The sequence below is a fragment of the Xenopus laevis genome, chromosome 1S, assembly GCF_017654675.1.
Source record: "Xenopus laevis strain J_2021 chromosome 1S, Xenopus_laevis_v10.1, whole genome shotgun sequence".
In the NCBI taxonomy this organism is placed as follows: Eukaryota; Metazoa; Chordata; class Amphibia; order Anura; family Pipidae; genus Xenopus; species Xenopus laevis.
In genome coordinates this window covers 43,704,569-43,722,463 of record NC_054372.1, presented here as the reverse complement: position 1 = coordinate 43,722,463, position 17,895 = coordinate 43,704,569, and the positions used below count along the sequence as shown (strand labels likewise).

General features: G+C 38.7%; 1 protein-coding gene across 1 annotated transcript in view; it reads right to left on the bottom strand.

Annotated features, from left to right (window-relative positions):
- The window catches only part of LOC108704336 (protocadherin-23-like), a 175,412-nt gene that overhangs the window by 93,626 nt on the left and 63,891 nt on the right, over window positions 1-17,895 (bottom strand). The window contains exon 2 of the mRNA XM_041577895.1: window positions 5,873-6,064. Within this exon, the coding sequence (XP_041433829.1) occupies window positions 5,873-6,064 (192 nt within the window). The remainder of the gene's footprint in view (window positions 1-5,872; window positions 6,065-17,895) is intronic.

The window sequence follows — 17,895 nt, the reverse complement described above, 5'->3', positions numbered from 1 at the left end:
ATATTATTTTGTTGGTAGGGACCTCCCCTGCAAAGGTTCCAGTGTTTCAGTGTGTCACCCCTCACTCAAATCATGCCTAGAAAATTACCAAGTCCTTAGACTGCTAGAAAGGTAGACTGTGTATTGTGCTACATGTGAAAGATTATAGAATAATTTAGAAAGTAAAACTATAATATTGCTGTACTCACTGCTGCTGTCAGGATTACGATGTGATCCATTTCATACAGTTAAAATATGGTATTTATATTCCATTGCATGTAACAATTACAGATATGAGTGGGAGCTGTCCTGGTGCTGATGTAGGTAGGGATATACAGATATTCATAAACATCATAAAGATTGTGCTTTCTAAATCAATGGAAAATGAAGCTCCTAAGTCAAGCAATTGACATTTTAATGCAAATATGCAGAGAAGAAATTTTCTACACTCGCAATATGTTACAAACCTTTATGTTGCTTTATATGTTAAATAAGCATACACTTTATGGCCCCTTCTGATTACTGGAAATGGCTATTTAATTCGTAGCCATCAGCAGACACAGATGCCACTACCTCCTGTATAACAGCATTCTGGACACCTCTGTGCTTAATACTTTCTGGCAGATTGGAGAGAAGAATGTAGGTGCCTAACCCCACCACCCTCCCATAACTTCAGTGTTGTTCAAACAGCTCGAAGTGCAGAGTGCAGCAAAAACCCATATGGAAGTTCTTTTTGAAGGTCACAAAAGCAAAAACAACGAGGGATATTAACCACCTCCACTTCTATACTTTGCAGAAACCTCCCACGTCCTCCCTCCCACATTTCTTCCTTTGCTCTTCTCTTTGTCTGTGTCGCTAATTTATAATGACTGGATATCAGTGTCCTTGGTCTACTGGATCTCTCACATATGGAATTATTGCTATGAAACTGTATGTTAGCCATGTTACTTAACTATTGTACAAAAAACAGAAATAAAAATCAAGGTCATAACAAGGTCATAACTAATGATGAATTGAATTAGATCCACAAACTAAACAAATGGGTTTTGTATTCACCCAATTTGAGGTCCAGGGCTGCCCTTAGCTTGTAACAAAGTTACAAACACATGGAAGCTGCCTTTTTAGTCCTAGATACAGGGGGTCATGTAACCCATGGCAACCAATCAGATTGCTGCATTCAATGTTCTTCTTGCAGCTGGTTTTAAAAAGCTAATCACTGATTGGTTGCTATAGGTAACAGCCCATGGGCAAATTTGCCCAGTGCTGTTAAAGGAGCCCCACAGAAACCAGAAAATAGCTTTTTTTCTATATCTATCATAACATTGTCTTTGAATGCTATTTATACTTTCTTACCCCCATGTTCTTCTATGAGGGGTGGCCATATTTGTGCAGTAGCAGTCCTGGCAGGTTAAGAAGGGACAGTCAGGTTGGCAAAACAGTCAGGTTAAGGAATTTCAAGTAACAATTACAAAAGCAGAACTATCCGTGAAATAGATCAACATGACCCATAGGTGACTTTTAGGGGGTTATTTACTAAAACTCTAATTTATCTCATATTTTATTTAAACCAAGCTTGACCAAAACTCCCATCCACGATTTTATCTTATAATAAAATATCTTGAAAAAGTCGTGTTGGGAAAAAACTCGATAAAATTTAGCAAAAACTCGAATTGTACAAATTTTTCGGATTTGATGCCAAATTGCTCAATTTCTGGGTTATTGCCTGAAAACCTCGAATTTTTTGGATTGACGGACATAACCCAGCATAGATCGCGATATCTTTAAATTATAAATGGGACATCTGCCATTGACTTCTACATGACCTTGACAGGTTTGAGAGAGTGGATTTTTTTTTAGCAGCATCGGGGTATAATAAATCTGGAAAAATTCTATTTTTTTTCGAGTTTTTGCCCAAGAAACCTTGACTAGAAAAAATTGAGGTTTAGTAAATAACACCCTTAATGCAGATTAATTTTTTGAAAAGAAAATGTTTTTTGTCAATCTCATTTACTTCATTTTACCCCCTGCTCACTGCACAACCAGTTTGGAAGCCTCTTATGTACAGTATTAATGGGAGATTGCTGACCAGTGCATGAAAATAGTCAGATCCTTCATTGGAACGTACTTCCTATTGCACATATATACTTTCATACCCTTTAGTAGAGGAGATATGGAACAGCATATAAATTGCAATTTTCAAATTATTCTCACTTTAAATGGAAAAAGTAACAGCTGTTATTTCCCTGAAATGCTGATCTGTTTACTAAGGCAAGCATATGTTCCATGGTATTGTTAGTACCATTTACTGATGAGGCAAAAGAGATAATGATAGAGAGGCAGAGGAAAAAGTACAAAGACCAAAAAAGTCAGATTAAAGTAAGGAAATAATAATTCGAAGTAAAAAACACAAAATGTAAATTTCAAACAGAAAATGTTAGTTCAGGTTCATGCCTAAACTGCACTGGACATTTCCATAAATTATATATCATCGATGTTATGAAGGCCTTCAGCTTCTATTGAGTGATGCAGCTGATTTATTTTACTTCTGAACTTCTGATGCTATAATAATTCATTAGCATGAAAGGCTTTTTGCAAATACATACAGATTATAATAATCATTTAATGCTGGGGATCTCAGCCTCCCAATTATAACGATCTACTTCACAACTCAATAAGGATTATTATTATTAACATGTATTTATATAGCGCCATCATATTGCGTAACACTGTAAAGTAAATGTGATTATACAACTACATCACATGAATTACATATATAGAATATATGGAGTAACAAACATCACAATCAATACAGGTACAAAGAGGTGAGGAAGGCCCTATGCATAGGCATACAGTCTAAAGGGAAGGGAGTAATACAAGGTGTGGGAGTGGGCAAGATCGAAGTAAGTGGGTGAGAAATGTGGTATTGTATGTGGTGTTGCGTTTGGTAGTTAAGCAGAGTGAGGGTAGGCTTCTCGAAAGAAGTGCGTTTTCAGAGATTTTTTGAAAGCAAAAAGGTTGGGAGAAAGTCGGACAGACCGTGGGAGAGAGTTCCAGAGGAGGGGTGCAGCCCTTGCAAAGTCTTGAATGCGAGCATGTGAGGAGGTAATGAGAGAAGAGTTGAGTAGCAGGTCAGTAGAGGAGCGTAGTAAGCGAGTGGGTGAGTATATAGAGATGAGTTCAGAGATGTAGGGTGGAGCAGAGTTGTGAAGTGCTTTGAAAGTCAGTGTCATTAATTTGAATTTGATTCTGAAAGGTAACGGAAGCCAGTGAAGGGATTGACAGAATGGCGAGGCAGAGGAGGAGCGGTTGCTGAGGTGTATGAGCCTCGCAGCAGTGTTCATTATGGACTGGAGAGGTGACAGTCTCTGGAGGGGGAGGCCAATTAAAAGAGAGTTGCAGTAGTCTAGACGCGATATGATGAGAGAGTGAATAAGAATTTTGGCAGCGTCTTGGGTGATAAATGATCGTATTTTGGATATGTTCCTTAGATGGAAGTGACATGATTTAATAAGTGACTGGATATGAGGAGTGAATGACAGGGCAGAATCTAGGATAACCCCAAGGCACCGGGCCTGGGGAGAGGGGGTGATAGTGGAATTGTTAACTATGATGGATACTTCGGGGATGCTACTGGTGTTAATTGGAGGAAAGAGAACCATTTCAGTTTTAAGGGGTTTAATTTAAGGTAGCGTTGCGACATCCAGGTAGAGATAGCGGACAGGCAGGAGGAGACGCGAGTTAGGAGTTCTGGGTTGAGATCAGGAGATGAGAGATAGATCTGAGTATCGTCAGCATAGAGGTGGTAGTGGAAACCATATGAATTTATTAATTTGCCAAGGGAGGAAGTATAGAGGGAGAATAGTAATGGTCCCAGGACAGAGCCTTGAGGAACTCCAACAGAAAGCGGTAGGGGAGAAGATGATACTCCATTGTAGGAGACACTGAAGGAACGATTGGTGATGTAAGAAGAGAACCAGGACAGGGCTGTGTCACGAAGGCCAAGCGACTGGAGGGACTGGAGGAGGAGAGGGTGATCTACAGTGTCAAATGCGGCTGAGAGGTCAAGCAGTATTAGTAGTGAGAAATGATTGTTGGCTTTAGCGGTTAAAAGGTCATTAGTTAGTCGAGTCAGGGCAGTTTCCGTGGAGTGTTGTGGCTTAAAACCAGATTGTAGGGGGTCCAGCAGGTTATTGTCAGAGAGGAATGAGGTAAGTCGGTTGTAGACTAGGCGCTCAAGTAGTTTAGAGATGAAAGGTAGCAGAGAGATAGGTCGGAGGTTGTCAAGATTGGAGGGATCAAGAGAGGGTTTTTTCAGAATGGGGGTAAGGATGCCCTGACTTATACATACAGTAAAAAAACATCTACCCAACTGCATTGTCCCGTAGATTATGAATATCATGTGTGTGTGATGTGAGTCTTCTCATTGTGCTGATTACAATGCAGTGTTTATAATATGAACCAATATGCTACTACTTTTTATTCCTCTACCTAAATAAACTAACAAGTAATATACTATACAGAGTATGTCCAGCAATGGAAATCAAGTAAAATAAAAGACTAACCATTTAATGTAATGAAAAGTTTTAAGTTTGCCCACATCTAGTTACCCAAAGCAAATAAGATGTGTAGCTAAGTATAAGCTACATGCCAATTGGTTGCTCTAGACAAGTAGCAAATGTAAGTACATTTTTTACATTACCCCATAAGGGTCTGTCTCCTGGTGGTTCCCAAATCTCAGGTATTAATGGAACTGTAGCAAAGAACTAACCATGACATACAGTAGATATGATTAGTCCAATCACAACCTAGAAGGAATGGCATACACTAGCTTACAGTAAGTGATTAAAAGACCATGTAATACTAAATTAATTTCCTTTACAGAATCCCAAACCTTGTTTTTACCTCTAAGGTAGATCCATAACAATACAAGGAGACCAGTGAGGTAGAGATTGGGAGAGAGGGCTTAGTTACAGTCTTAGATAACCATAATGTGAGCTAAGAGGGGCTTAACCAAATGTTTTCTACCACAAGTGTTCCTTGTATCTGAATATTACTCTGAAAACACATTTTAATAGAGAAGCCTAAAGGTGGCCACAGACGTAGAGATCAGCTTGTTTGGTGATGTCGCCAAACGAGCGTATCTCTCCTCGATATTGCCCACAACGAAATGGGCAAGATTGGGCTGATCCGATCGTGGGCCTTAGGGCACACTGAAGATTTCTGTTATTTTGTCCTATTTGTTGTTTGCTTCACAATAAAAAAAAAAACATCTTCAAAATTGTAGGCATGTCCTGTAAATGAAATGGTGCAAATTCTCAAACAATCCATTTTAATTCCAGTTTGTGAGGCAACAAAATGCCAAGGGGAGTGAAGACTTTTGCAAGGCACTGTAAATCTGGTCTGCTTCATGCTTGCTCTCAGCTTAGTCATGAAGTGGGAAACAAGAATATGAATCATAAAACCAGGGCCGGGCCAGGCTGGCCGGTTGCCTTGGCAACCCAGCAGGCAAGCTTCGCCCCCCACGCGCGTGTGTGCATGCACGCAACGGAGAGGGGTGAGCAATGGAGGGGAGGGACAGAGGGGAAGGTGAGCAAAGGAGGGGATTGGAGAGCGACGGGGGGGAGGGAGGGACATAAATAGAGGGGAGGGTGTTGGGAAGGAAGGGGAGTAACAGAGGTGCAGACTAGGAAAAAGAAAATTTTAAAGGTAGCTGCCCAGTACCCCCCTATGATTGCACCCTAGGCAGCTGCCTCTTCTGCCAACCCCTATTTCCGGCCCTGCATATAACAATGGCAACACAGCAGGAATGCCCTTAATGGTACTGTCCATACAAGCAGCTTAATACAATCAGAGAAAACGGCACAGTACAAACAGCGATGTTATTGTAACTTACCTCATCTTCCGCTTTGACAAGAAGATCATAACTGCCTGTCCCGCTTTCCTTGTCTATATCATTGGATACACAGATACGTCCAGAATCTGGATCAATCGTAAAGCTTTGTGATTCCTTCGCATTGTGAAATCCATCATAAACAGAATAGTGAATTTGGCCAAAGGAACCCGAGTCAGCATCAGTGGCTTTAACCTTAAGAACAAAGGCAGAAAAATAATAATACAGTGTTACACTTCTTTTTACTTTCGGTCTAAAAATCGAAAACATCAAATTTGCCATTTAGAGTTGCTGCTGATACAACAAAACCTGACATATGCTGATGTTGATGGTTACGCCTATGCACTGTATTGTCTCGTGTTTGTTCCTGAGGTACATTAAGATAAAAAGATTTGCCTCCTTCATTTTATAAATACTAGTTATTGGTTTTTAAAAAAGTGTTACATCCTTATAAGTAAAAATCTAACAGTATATGCCAGTTCTGGAAGACATGGGCAGAGTTACACTGGCAGCTGCACACATAGCCGAAAGAGCAGATATCTACTGTGTCTACATTTGTGTTAAATGGGTTATTTTAATATGTTCTCCTCATAACAGATACTGTGCCCATACTAACACTTTAGAACTTATTTCCCAAATAAACCACATCAAATCTTGAAAGTGTCCTAGGGTTAGAGTTTCAAAATTCAAAAATAATTTTTATGTACTGTATATAACTGACATTAATATTACCATAAATTATATTTTCATCTGAACATTTATGTGAATGTGTAAAGAGAATGTTCCTGGGAGACCTGCATCCTATTTGAAAACAAGTTGTGTCCAGATTTTGATTTGATCAATACAAGTTTTGGCACTGACGTGTGTTTGCTCATTGCAAAATTGATTCATTCAGATGTCAATAGGCAAGAGTCTGCTTCACATGGCTTTTCTTGTGACAATATGTAGAAATTGTGCAAAAGAAAGACAGGTGCTAAATACCTGAGTAACAGCAAAACAGTATGGGGCAAATTCACTAAAGGGCTATTTTCGCACCATTTCATCCAGCAAAAATTCACTACCACTATGCTAATTCACTAAAAAATACAAAGTTGCGTCTCGGCCGCAGAACGCTGGCGAAGATCCGCTAGCGTTAGTTAGTCAGGGCAAGCATTTCATAGCAAATTTTCGCCAACGTTCATTTCTGCTTAGTGAAACGTCATTAGTACACTTATGCTTAGGTCAGTTTGAACAGGGCGGGTACATATAGGTCATATATATATCTTTATTAGAGATGTTGTTGCAAATGCTTGAAGTGGCCACTTTAAAATTATTATTAAAAATATTCAAGGGACCAAAATAAATACTAAAGACATCCTCTAATGCCCTAGACATGAGTCTACCCTAATACAAATGTGACATGCCCCTCAAATGGTAAAAAAAAAGATTAAAACAAAAAATTGCATTAGTTACAACTTTTAAAGACAATCCTGCTTTAAATTTTTTTTAATAACTTTTCAGCATACAGGATATGATGTCACTGACATAAGATTGAGGAGGATGTATCTTCATTTTATCAGTTTGCCAGCCTAAGCTCTTTCACCAGCGAATTGTTCTTTACGCCTGTTAGTAAGTTGGTGATGTCCCTACTCGCTAGTGACAGCCAACTTCACCCTTTAGTAAATCTGCCCCTATGTCTGTTAAGTTGTTATTTTTTTATTTAAATGTGTTTGTTTTTTTTTAACATACACTGAATAAAGTTAAAACAGGGAAAATAATGGTGAAAAAATAGGCTAGCATGTATTTGTGAATCCATGAATTTCAGCATTCAGTATGTTTGCCAAGAAAAAACACATGGTCTGTCATTATTGTGTCAAGATTAGGGATGCAACAAAACCACTATTTTGGATTCGGCCGAACCCCTGAATCCTTAGTGAAAGATTTGGAGATCAAATTAGAGTTGGGAAGGGGAAACATTTTTTACTTCCCTGTTTTGTAACAAAAATTAACACAATTTCCCTCCCGCACCTAATTTGCATATGCAAATTCAGTTCGGTATTCGGCCAAATCTTTCACTAAGGATTCAGGGGTTCGGCCGAATCCAAAATAGTAGTTTCGTTGCATCCCTAATCTTGACACAATAATGACAGGCCATGTGTTTTTTCTTGGCAAACATTCGAATTCGGTTCAGCCAGCAAGTAGGATTTGGCCAAATCCGAATCCTGCTGAAAAAGGCAGAATCCTGGCCGAAACCCAAACAGAATACTGGATTCGGGGCATGCCTAGTCAAGATCCATGGATGTCCCTACAGTCAGGGCATTGACAAACATTTAAATGTAACCTTTATTGATATGGATTAATAAAGGTCTTGGGTTAAAACGTTTTACTAAAAAAACGACAACAGTCAGCTCTAATAGGTATCTGGGAGAGGCCGTTTTGACAGTACAGTTGAATCATTGTAGGATAATCCATTTGGTATTAAACCATGCAAAACCACTCTCACCAACCCTTTACTTAAAGCAGACCTGTCACCTATGCATAAAAAGTTATATAATGAAAGTCCTTTGCACATTAAACATGGAACACAAATTCTGTTTTTCATTAAAGCATCCATACCTGTTATAAAAGTGTTTAAATATCTGAGCTGTCAATCAAATATTATCTGCCCCTCTGCCTGAGACACAGAATTGGCCAGTAGACAGTAGTATATCTAGTACATTGTATATTGAATATCCACTACATTAGCATTATCCCACTCTTGGCTTTAATGAGTGTTTTAACCACACTACTTTATATTATTAGGTTTCTAATAGTGGGTCGCACCACCTTATGTAGTAAGAGGAGGTACAGTAATAGGGTGCTTGTTAAATACCACCTACCACTCCTTCAGCACCTTATTAGCTCAGCATAGTGATATGCTATCAAGTGCAATAATCTTAGCACTTTAAGTGCCTACCAATTACACCCTGTTTTGGCACCCTATTCAATCCAGAGAAATATGCGCTAAGGTGCGGTTACGATGCTTTGTGTGCTACTTGTTAGCAGAAAAGGATTCTTTTTACTATCTCTAGTTAAGTGCTATTATTGAAAGACCTCTGATTAGTGATTAACCATAACAGAACTGACCTTGATTATATACTGCACAAATTTATAATGTGTGAAAATCTGTGGAAAACTGGGTTTACTTTAGATTTATCATCCTCCCATATGGCAAATTATAAGGTGTTGTGTCTATTTTTGTCCTTGTGTATAATAATCCTGATCCCTTAAAGACATTAATGATAGGGTGAGGTTGAGCATCTGTGGTGCTGAAAGAGTTAGCGGCAAAAGGTATAAAACTGTCATAAAAGCCTAAAGTTCTAAATACTTTCAGCCTGTTATTCCCAAACTGTTCCTTAGAAGCAAAAGCTTTAAAAGGCCATGTGAGGTAATGCAAAAACATTTTTCTTGCTTCGAGTGTACAGTATAATGAACCTACAAGAATCTATTTTTATAACAGTGACCTTATGTGTATGCAAGAGATATCATTCATATTAAAGCCTGTCCAACATCCTCTGTGTTCTATAAAGTATACAAATAAAAGTGGCACTTACACTAAATATAGGTTGCATACTCATTTTCATACAATGTTGTACCTTTTGCAATTGCTTTCATATATTATACTGTATATAAGCAGCTTGTCTGTAAGTTTAATGCTACAGTATATTCCTCTCTGTGTTTCTGCTGTCTCACTGTAGGGAATCATAGCTTTGCCTGTACTGCTAAACAATTTTCTGTAGTATAAAATTGCTTACAATCTCAAACTGCAATATACTTTATGATTTTGAGTTTATGTTTGGATTTCTCCTGCTTCCTAATGTGTGGTGCTTAGCAGTTTCCCAGCTCCTAGGAGAAGTAAAGGATACATGCAAAAGTCAAATTATCCATATACAAGGTTATCCACAGGTATCCCTATAAAGTTATTAAAACTCATTTGATTGTGGCTGTCACACAGAAGTATGGGAAGAGCATGAAGGATCTTCTGCTCTCCCAAGCCTAAAGCTCCCCATAGACGCAATGATTTTCGTGCGGTTAGTGGAATTCGAACGATCGAACATCTTACGATTTTTCGTCCGACATCTGTCAGGAAATTGATCGGCCAGTTCAAAAAATCTTTGTTTGTCCCAGTGCAATCTATCTATGTTTGCAGGGCCAAGCAGGCAGCTCCCCTTTGTTTTCCTGGCAAATTGGTCTTTTTAGTTGATGGTCAATTCGTACGATCGTACGATCGTTCCGAGAAAATCATGGTCTCACAATGACGATAGGGGGGCAAATTCACTAACATTCGTAGTTGCGCCAGGCGCAACTTCGCTGCGCTTCGCCGCGCTTCGCCACACTTCGCCAGGCGTAGTTTCGCCAGCACTCCGCAAATTCAGTTGCGCACAGGGGTAGCGTAAGATTGCGAAGTTGCGCTAGCGTTGATTCGCTAAGTGAAGCGAAGTTACGCTAGCGAAGGCTAATTTGCATACAGCGCCAAATTCAAATTTCAATGGAGGAATACGTATCAGCACTACAAATGGCGAGAAAACATTCAAAAACATCAAATAAAATTTTAATTTTGCCCTACACATGTGCCCACTGTCTAGGTAAGTTGCCATGAGTCAGGAAAAGTAGGGGGGAAGGAGGGGAGCCCCAAAAAAATGTAGAAAACACGCCAGCGTTTTTTGGGACTTAGAAAAAATTTAGACTTTTTTGAAGCAATCCCTATCTACTCTATTGCGCTTCGCCTGGTCTGAGGTGGCGAAGGAAGTCTAGCGTAAAAGGTAGCGTTCAGTACACTGCTCGCGTTAGTGAATTTGCGTAGTTACGTCCGTAGCGAAAATTCGCCAGGCGTAAGGGTGCGAAGTAACACTAGCGGATCTACGCCAGCGTTCGTTAGTGAATTTGCGAAGTAACGAAAATGCCAAATGCTAGCGAATTAACGCTAGCGTTCGGCGCTTCGGCGCTTAGTGAATTTGCCCCAGGATCTTTTAAAAATCTTTACATCTATGGCCAGCTTTAGCTGCCATGGTCAGCTCCATAATAAAAGATCTTAGATCTCCTGAAACAGTCAAGATCGTAATAACAAAAAGATTAGCCAGGATTATTTCCCACTGAGAAACCTGCTCTTTGACCAAAGCAGAATGGAGAGAGAGAGAGTATTCTCGGCATCAATGATAGGATATACAACCATTCCTTTGGGTGAAACTACTAGGGTTCCAGGATTTGGTTCAGGATTTGGCTGAATTTCGGCACTTTTTTTGCAGGATTTGGACAGAATCTTTTGTCACGTGACTTATAGGGGCCGATTCACTAAATTCGAGTGAAGGATTCGAAGTAAAAAAACTTCGAATTTCGAAGTATTTTTTGGGCTACTTCGACCATCGAATGGGCTACTTCGACCTTCGACTACGACTACGACTTCGATTCGAACTAAAAATCGTTCGACTATTCGACCATTCGATAGTCGAAGTACTGTCTCTTTAAAAAAAACTTTGACCCCCTAGTTCGGCAGCTAAAAGCTACCGAAGTCAATGTTAGCCTATGGGGACCTTCCCCATAGGCTTTCCTAAGTTTTTTTGATCGAAGGATATTCCTTCGATCGTTGGATTAAAATCCTTCGCATCGTTCGATTCGAAGGATTTTATCGTTCGATCGCAGAATATTCGAAGTCGAAGGATTTCAATTCCTAGTCGAATATCGAGGGTTAATTAACCCTCGAAATTCGACCCTTAATGAATCAGCCCCTAAATCACTGGACAATTGCAGATTCTGCTCAAATTGAAATATGCAAATTGGTTTGTATTTCACTAACTGATCAAATCTTGTTTGGAAATAAAAATGGATTTGTTTCTCTATAGAAGTTACCCATCTTTAACATCTACAAATAGAAAGCTAGTGGTCTCTTTTTGAGGAGGCTATTCTCCATTCATAGCTAGTGATGGGTGAAAAAATGTAGCAGGTGCAAATTTGCACATTTCACCGCAGGCAAAAAAATTTGCGAAACAGCGGCGAAAGTTCATCAGTGAAAAACCCGCCACGTCGGAAAAATTTGGGCGTGCTTCAGAATAGTCACATAAACGCATAAACATTGTCGTGCGTCAAAATTATTCGGACACCAATTGACTTTAATGCATTTTTTTAATTTTAATTTTCTTTAATTCATTTTTTGCCATTTCGCGGGAAATTCACTAATTTTTCAGCGAAACTGGACAAATTCACCCATCACTATTCATAACAGGACATACAGTATACTGATAGAAGAAACATGATACATCCTGCCACAATAGGTTAATACTTCCAAATGGTCCCAGTGGTAGCCAATAAAAGGGCAACCAGTGGGGAATTTTAAGCTTGAAAGAAAGCAAGTTGCAGGTAGAACTTAGTCCCTGTAAAAAAAGTATACTAAAGCAGTAGAATTAAGTTAGTGTGAGTGTAGGACTGGCCAGACCAGATAATAGATTCAATACCTCTTCTAACTATGCTGTTTATTTCATGTTTCCATTATTTATGTATCTGTTATGTTTCTATCAGTCGATATCAGTGCTGCCAATTAATAAGTGGTTAAACAGCCATTCCTAGAGTTCAGCAATATTTAGATGTTGTATGCATTGTTCCCTAATTACTGTGATTGTAAATATAAGTCTAAGTGTAATGCTGTGATTTATACATTAGAATGCATATAATGGCATTCATATAGACCACACCAGCTTCCCACACATTACAATAATAGTCAGACTGTTGAATTTTCAGATTGGACTCAAATTACATCTGCCCCCAATATTCTGTATTTCTTCAGGGCCGGAATAAAAATGAGTTCGCATCAGAGAACGGCATTTCCTAAATGCATGATGTACCGAGTTATAAATAGAAGGATTTGATTGCTGCCATGTCACCCCAAGGCTAGTATTTTAGGAGCTAGGAGAGCTTTCATTATTTAGGGATGGAGTTTTATTCACTTCTAATTTGAGACACGGATGTTACCTCAGATACATTCCACTGCATACAATTTAAATTTCTATTTCTTTGTCATGGAAACATAAAATGAAAATACCTTAAAGGGATGATTTCATCTGTACTGACATCAATACTTTTTTTTTATATGTTTTTGGAACAATGTTTAGAGCTGTACAAACTAGAGTTGTGTTATACAAATTATTTTTATTTTCTGCTTGTACGGAGAGGTACATTTCCTAAATATTTTATTTGTTAGCAGTCATGTCATTGTCTCTGTACATTTACAGCATCTATATGAGTAGTTTTTTTAAAATCGCTGAAACAGACAACACTGCAGATGATAAGCTGAATGTGGATCAGTCAGCTTTTTATATTATGGCTAAAACATCAATACTTACAGTATGTGGCTGTTGAATGTCTGCATTTATTGACAGCTTAAAGGGATACTGTCATGGGAAAAAAAAATGTTTTCAAAATGAATCAGTTAATAGTGCTGCTCCAGCAGAATTCTGCACTGAAATCCATTTCTCAAAAGAGCAAAAAGATTTTTTTATATTCAATTTTGAAATCTGACATGGGGCTAGACATATTGTCAATTTCCCAGCTGCCCCAAGTCATGTGACTTGTGCTCTGATAAACTTCAATCACTCTTTACTGCTGTACTGCAAGTTGGAGTGATATCACTCCCTCCCTTTCACCCCAGCAGCCAAACAAAAGAACAATGGGAAGGTAACCAGATAACAGCTCCCTAACACAAGATAACAGCTGCCTGGTAGATCTAAGAACAACACTCAATAGTAAAATCCCATGTCCCACTGAGACACATTCAGTTACATTGAGAAGGAAAAACAGCAGCCTGTCAGAAAGCATTTCTCTACTAAAGTGCAGGCACAAGTCACATGACTGGGGACAGCTGGGAAATTGACAAAATGTCTAGCCCCATGTCAGATTTCAAAATTGAATATAAAAAAATCGGTTTGCTCTTTTGAGAAATGGATTTCAGTGCAGAATTCTGGTGGAGTAGCACTATTAACTGATTCATTTTGAAAAAAAACATGTTTTACGATGACAGGATCCCTTTAATGGAGGGATACTCAGTGCATGATAGGGTAATAGGTGCAGCAAAATGGCACAAAAAGTATAACACGCTAATGCCCTAAATGCTAGCTTTAACATGCGCCCAATTTGCGAGCACATGAAGATTGCATCTGGATTGATAATTTACTTTATGTTTTCTTTTCACCTGATGAGATTTCAATGGCTGGTCACAGCAGAATCTGTTGATATTGTGGGGGGTCTAGATTAGCTCTTAACTTTTGTTTTTTTTACTAAGGCCTCACATTCTTTCTATATTTACTATCCAACACTTATTTGATTAAAAGATAACATCAGCAAATCAACAACTGAATCAACTAGCTTTAAAGGTGTAAGAAAACATTTTTATTATGAGTGGCTTAACTACTGAGGAAACTCAGAATTATGTGTCGGGTGTCGGAGGGGATCACAGATGAGCCATAAGAGTGTGCATCAGGGGATCCCGGGTCACTCCCAAATATGTGCAGTGGGGTATCGAGGGTTGCCTGTGATTATGTGCAGAAGGGGACCAGAAATACATTTTTACAGGGGAACATGGGCTCCCAAAGTTACGCCCCTGATTACTATTAAATATATTATATACATTTTTGTATTGCCAGCACAGAAAATATCTTTTTTTAATCTTAAAAATACAAATAAAATAACAAGAGGACATTAGAGGACATTATAGACAAATAGCAGGGGACCCTTTTACCCATAAAGTGGATCACCGTACCAGAGGCCACCCCTTTAGACTAGAAGAAAAGAACTTTCATTTGAAGCAACGTAGGGGGCTCTTCACAGTCAGGACAGTGAGGTTGTGGAATGCACTGCCGTGTGATGTTGTGATGGCTGATTCAGTTAATGACTATAAGAATGGCTTGGATGATTTCTTGGACAGACATAATATCAAAGGCTGTTGTGATACTAAACTCTATAGTTAGTATAGGTATGGGTATATATAATCTAATTAAAAGTAGGGAGGGGTGTGTGTATGAATGCTGGGTTTTCATTTGGAGGGGTTGAACTTGATGGACTTTGTCTTTTTTCAACCCAATTTAACTATGTAACTATGTAAGTCTAAAGCAAGTTTGAGAAGAGGAAAAAAAAATCCTTTATATGGGGTCATGTAGAATAGAGTGTGAAGTGTACAAAACTAGGTGCAAACTGTGAGACACACAAGTAATAAAGCATCCAGTGACAAATTAGTTTTTTAAAATAGTAGAACCCCTTACTATAACAGTTTTGCTTAGCAAGCATTGTCCTTATGGTAATATTTATCAATAGAAGATAACAGAAAACCCTTCCAAAACTACACAAAACTACTCCAAATCTACCCACAAACACATTTGTAGGTTGAATTTTGTTAACTGTCACTTTTCCCTTTAATGCATACGGTATGTCTCTTAAAGATGAACCCATATATTCATAAACAATGACTTTACGTCCTGCTTCTTGTGGTATCGTCTGGGAAGCCCATTAAGCATTATTTGCCTCAGTTAAAGTCTGGGGTTATTATAAGGAAAATAATCCCAATTGTATTTTTAACATTCAAAGAAATCTTTCAACAAACAATTATTTTGGTAGCAAGTATTCTTTGGCATAAAATAATCACTAAGTTTGGTTTTAACTAAAGGAGGTATAATATTTTGGTTGTTTGTGATATTGGAGAGGTTCAAAATCTTCCTGAATGTCACCCAATACCTAATTTGGTACTGCAACACACACACACGTCTTATTTCAATTTGCTAGATTTTTATTTCATTCTTAGCTGCAAATACCTCAACATTGTTAAGGAGCCAGAAAGTGGTATTAACCTACTATGGGGCAAATTTACTTACCTTCGAAAGCGCCAGCTTTGGCTTCACCACACTTTGCTAGGGCGCCGCTAATTCACTAAAATCCAAAGTTGTGCTCAGGGAGGCGAAAGGTAGCGAACTTGCGCTACTGTTAATTTGTCAATCAAAGCGAAGTTACGCTAGCGATGCCTAATTTGCATACGCCGCCAAGTTAAAGTACAATGGACGTATATGCAGCAGTAAATACATTACACAAGCCTGGGAAAGCTTCATACAATAAAATAGAGTTGTTATTTTGCCCTATACATGTGCCCACTGTATAGTTTAGGTGCCATATGTTAGGACATGTAGGGGGGGAAGGAGGGTACCCCAAAAACATTTACGATCTTTTTCAGCCTATCACCCTTAAAAAAGTAAAAGACGCCAGCGTTTTTTGGGACTCAGAAATAATGTAAACTTTTTTTGAGGAAGCCGTATCTATTCTATTGCACTTCGCCTGGTCTGAGGTGGCGAAGGCAAGTCTGGCGCAAGAGGTAACGTTCAGTAAAATGCGCAAGTTAGTGAATTAGCTTAGTTACTTCCCTTCGTCATAGCGCAACTTCGCATGGCATAAGGGTGCGAAGTAATGCTAGAGTAGGTCCACTACGCCAGAACCTGTTAGTAAATCGGCTAAGTAACGAAATTACGTCACACTGGCAAATTTTTTGGCTATCGTTAGCCGATTTGCGCTTTAGTGAATTTGCCCCTATGTGTATATTGGTAGAATCCTGCAATTTGGGTCAATATAAGAACAGGTTTTCAAGGATGATTTAGCAGTTATATACTCTGTTTCTAGCTTACAGAAATACACAGTTAGAGTCTTCCATCACCATCTTGAAGCAATGTTTGATGTCAAAGGGCAAAATCAGGTCATGTCGAGCAAGAGGAAACATATGATACCTCCAATACAGGATAGAAAATCTCCCACACAATGTCAGATTTAGGCAATTCATTAACTGAGAGCTCTACATCCGAAGGCCTGTGTTTATTTGGTTGCTGGATCAGGAAGGTTTGCCTCGTGGTATTTTTCTTTCTATTCAGAGACCCTTTGGTCACAGCAACACAAGCGTCAGAGTTTCCCTTTGGCCGCATGCCTATACAAGAGACGCACAACAAAAGGGTTCCATTAAGAATGTAAAACAAACAAAATCTTATTGGCTTTAGTTAAACCTCACAGATGGAGATTAGGGTATCTAATATTTCATAGAAGAAAGAACGGTTTCATGAGCTAAAACAGAAGAATTAAGGACCAAAAATCCGTTTCCTTGTTTTATGTTTCAGTGGTTTTATGCATTTGCGACTTGTATATTGTTATCAGATTTTACTTTGTGCTATTGCTTTAATCATTATTTGCACAAAATGTTTCTGTACAGAGCAATGCATTCTAAGTTTTAAATTAGAACTGTGCCGAAGGCAATATGTACTAATGTTAGTGTGAAGTATCTGCTGCTATTTTCTGAAATGCACTATGATGTGCTCCTGTGAAATACATCCTATACTATTGAGGCTCTTGGGTGGGCACTGGGTAGGCATGATGTCCTGAATAGGTTTATACAGTGGGCACCAATATTTAAAGGCCATGTAAAGTCTAAAATAGAATAAGGCTAGAAATGCTGTATTTTGTATACTAAATATTAACATGAATTTACTGCACCACAAGCCTAATCATACAAATAATTTATGCTTTCAAAGTTGGCTACAGGGGGTCACCATCTTGTAACTTAAACATCTTTGCAAGACTAAGGGGCAGATGTATTAAGGGTCGAATATCGAGGGTTAATTAACCCTCGATATTCGACTGGCGAATTAAAATCCTTCAACTTCGAATATCGAAGTCGAAGGATTTTGCGCAATTCGTTTGATCACATGATCGAAGGAATAATCGTTCGATCGAACGATTAAATCCTTCGAATCAAACGATAGGCCTTCCCCATAGGCTAACATGGACTTCGGTAGCTTTTAGGTGGCGAACTAGGGGGTAGAAGTTTTTTCTTAAAGAGACACTACTTCGACTATCGAATGGTCGAATAGTCGAACGTTTTTTAGTTTGATTCGAAGTGGAAGTGGTAGTCGAAGGTCGAAGTAGCCCATTAGATGGTCGAAGTAGCCAACAAAACACTTCGAAATTCAAAGTTTTTTTTCCTCTATTCCTTCACTCGA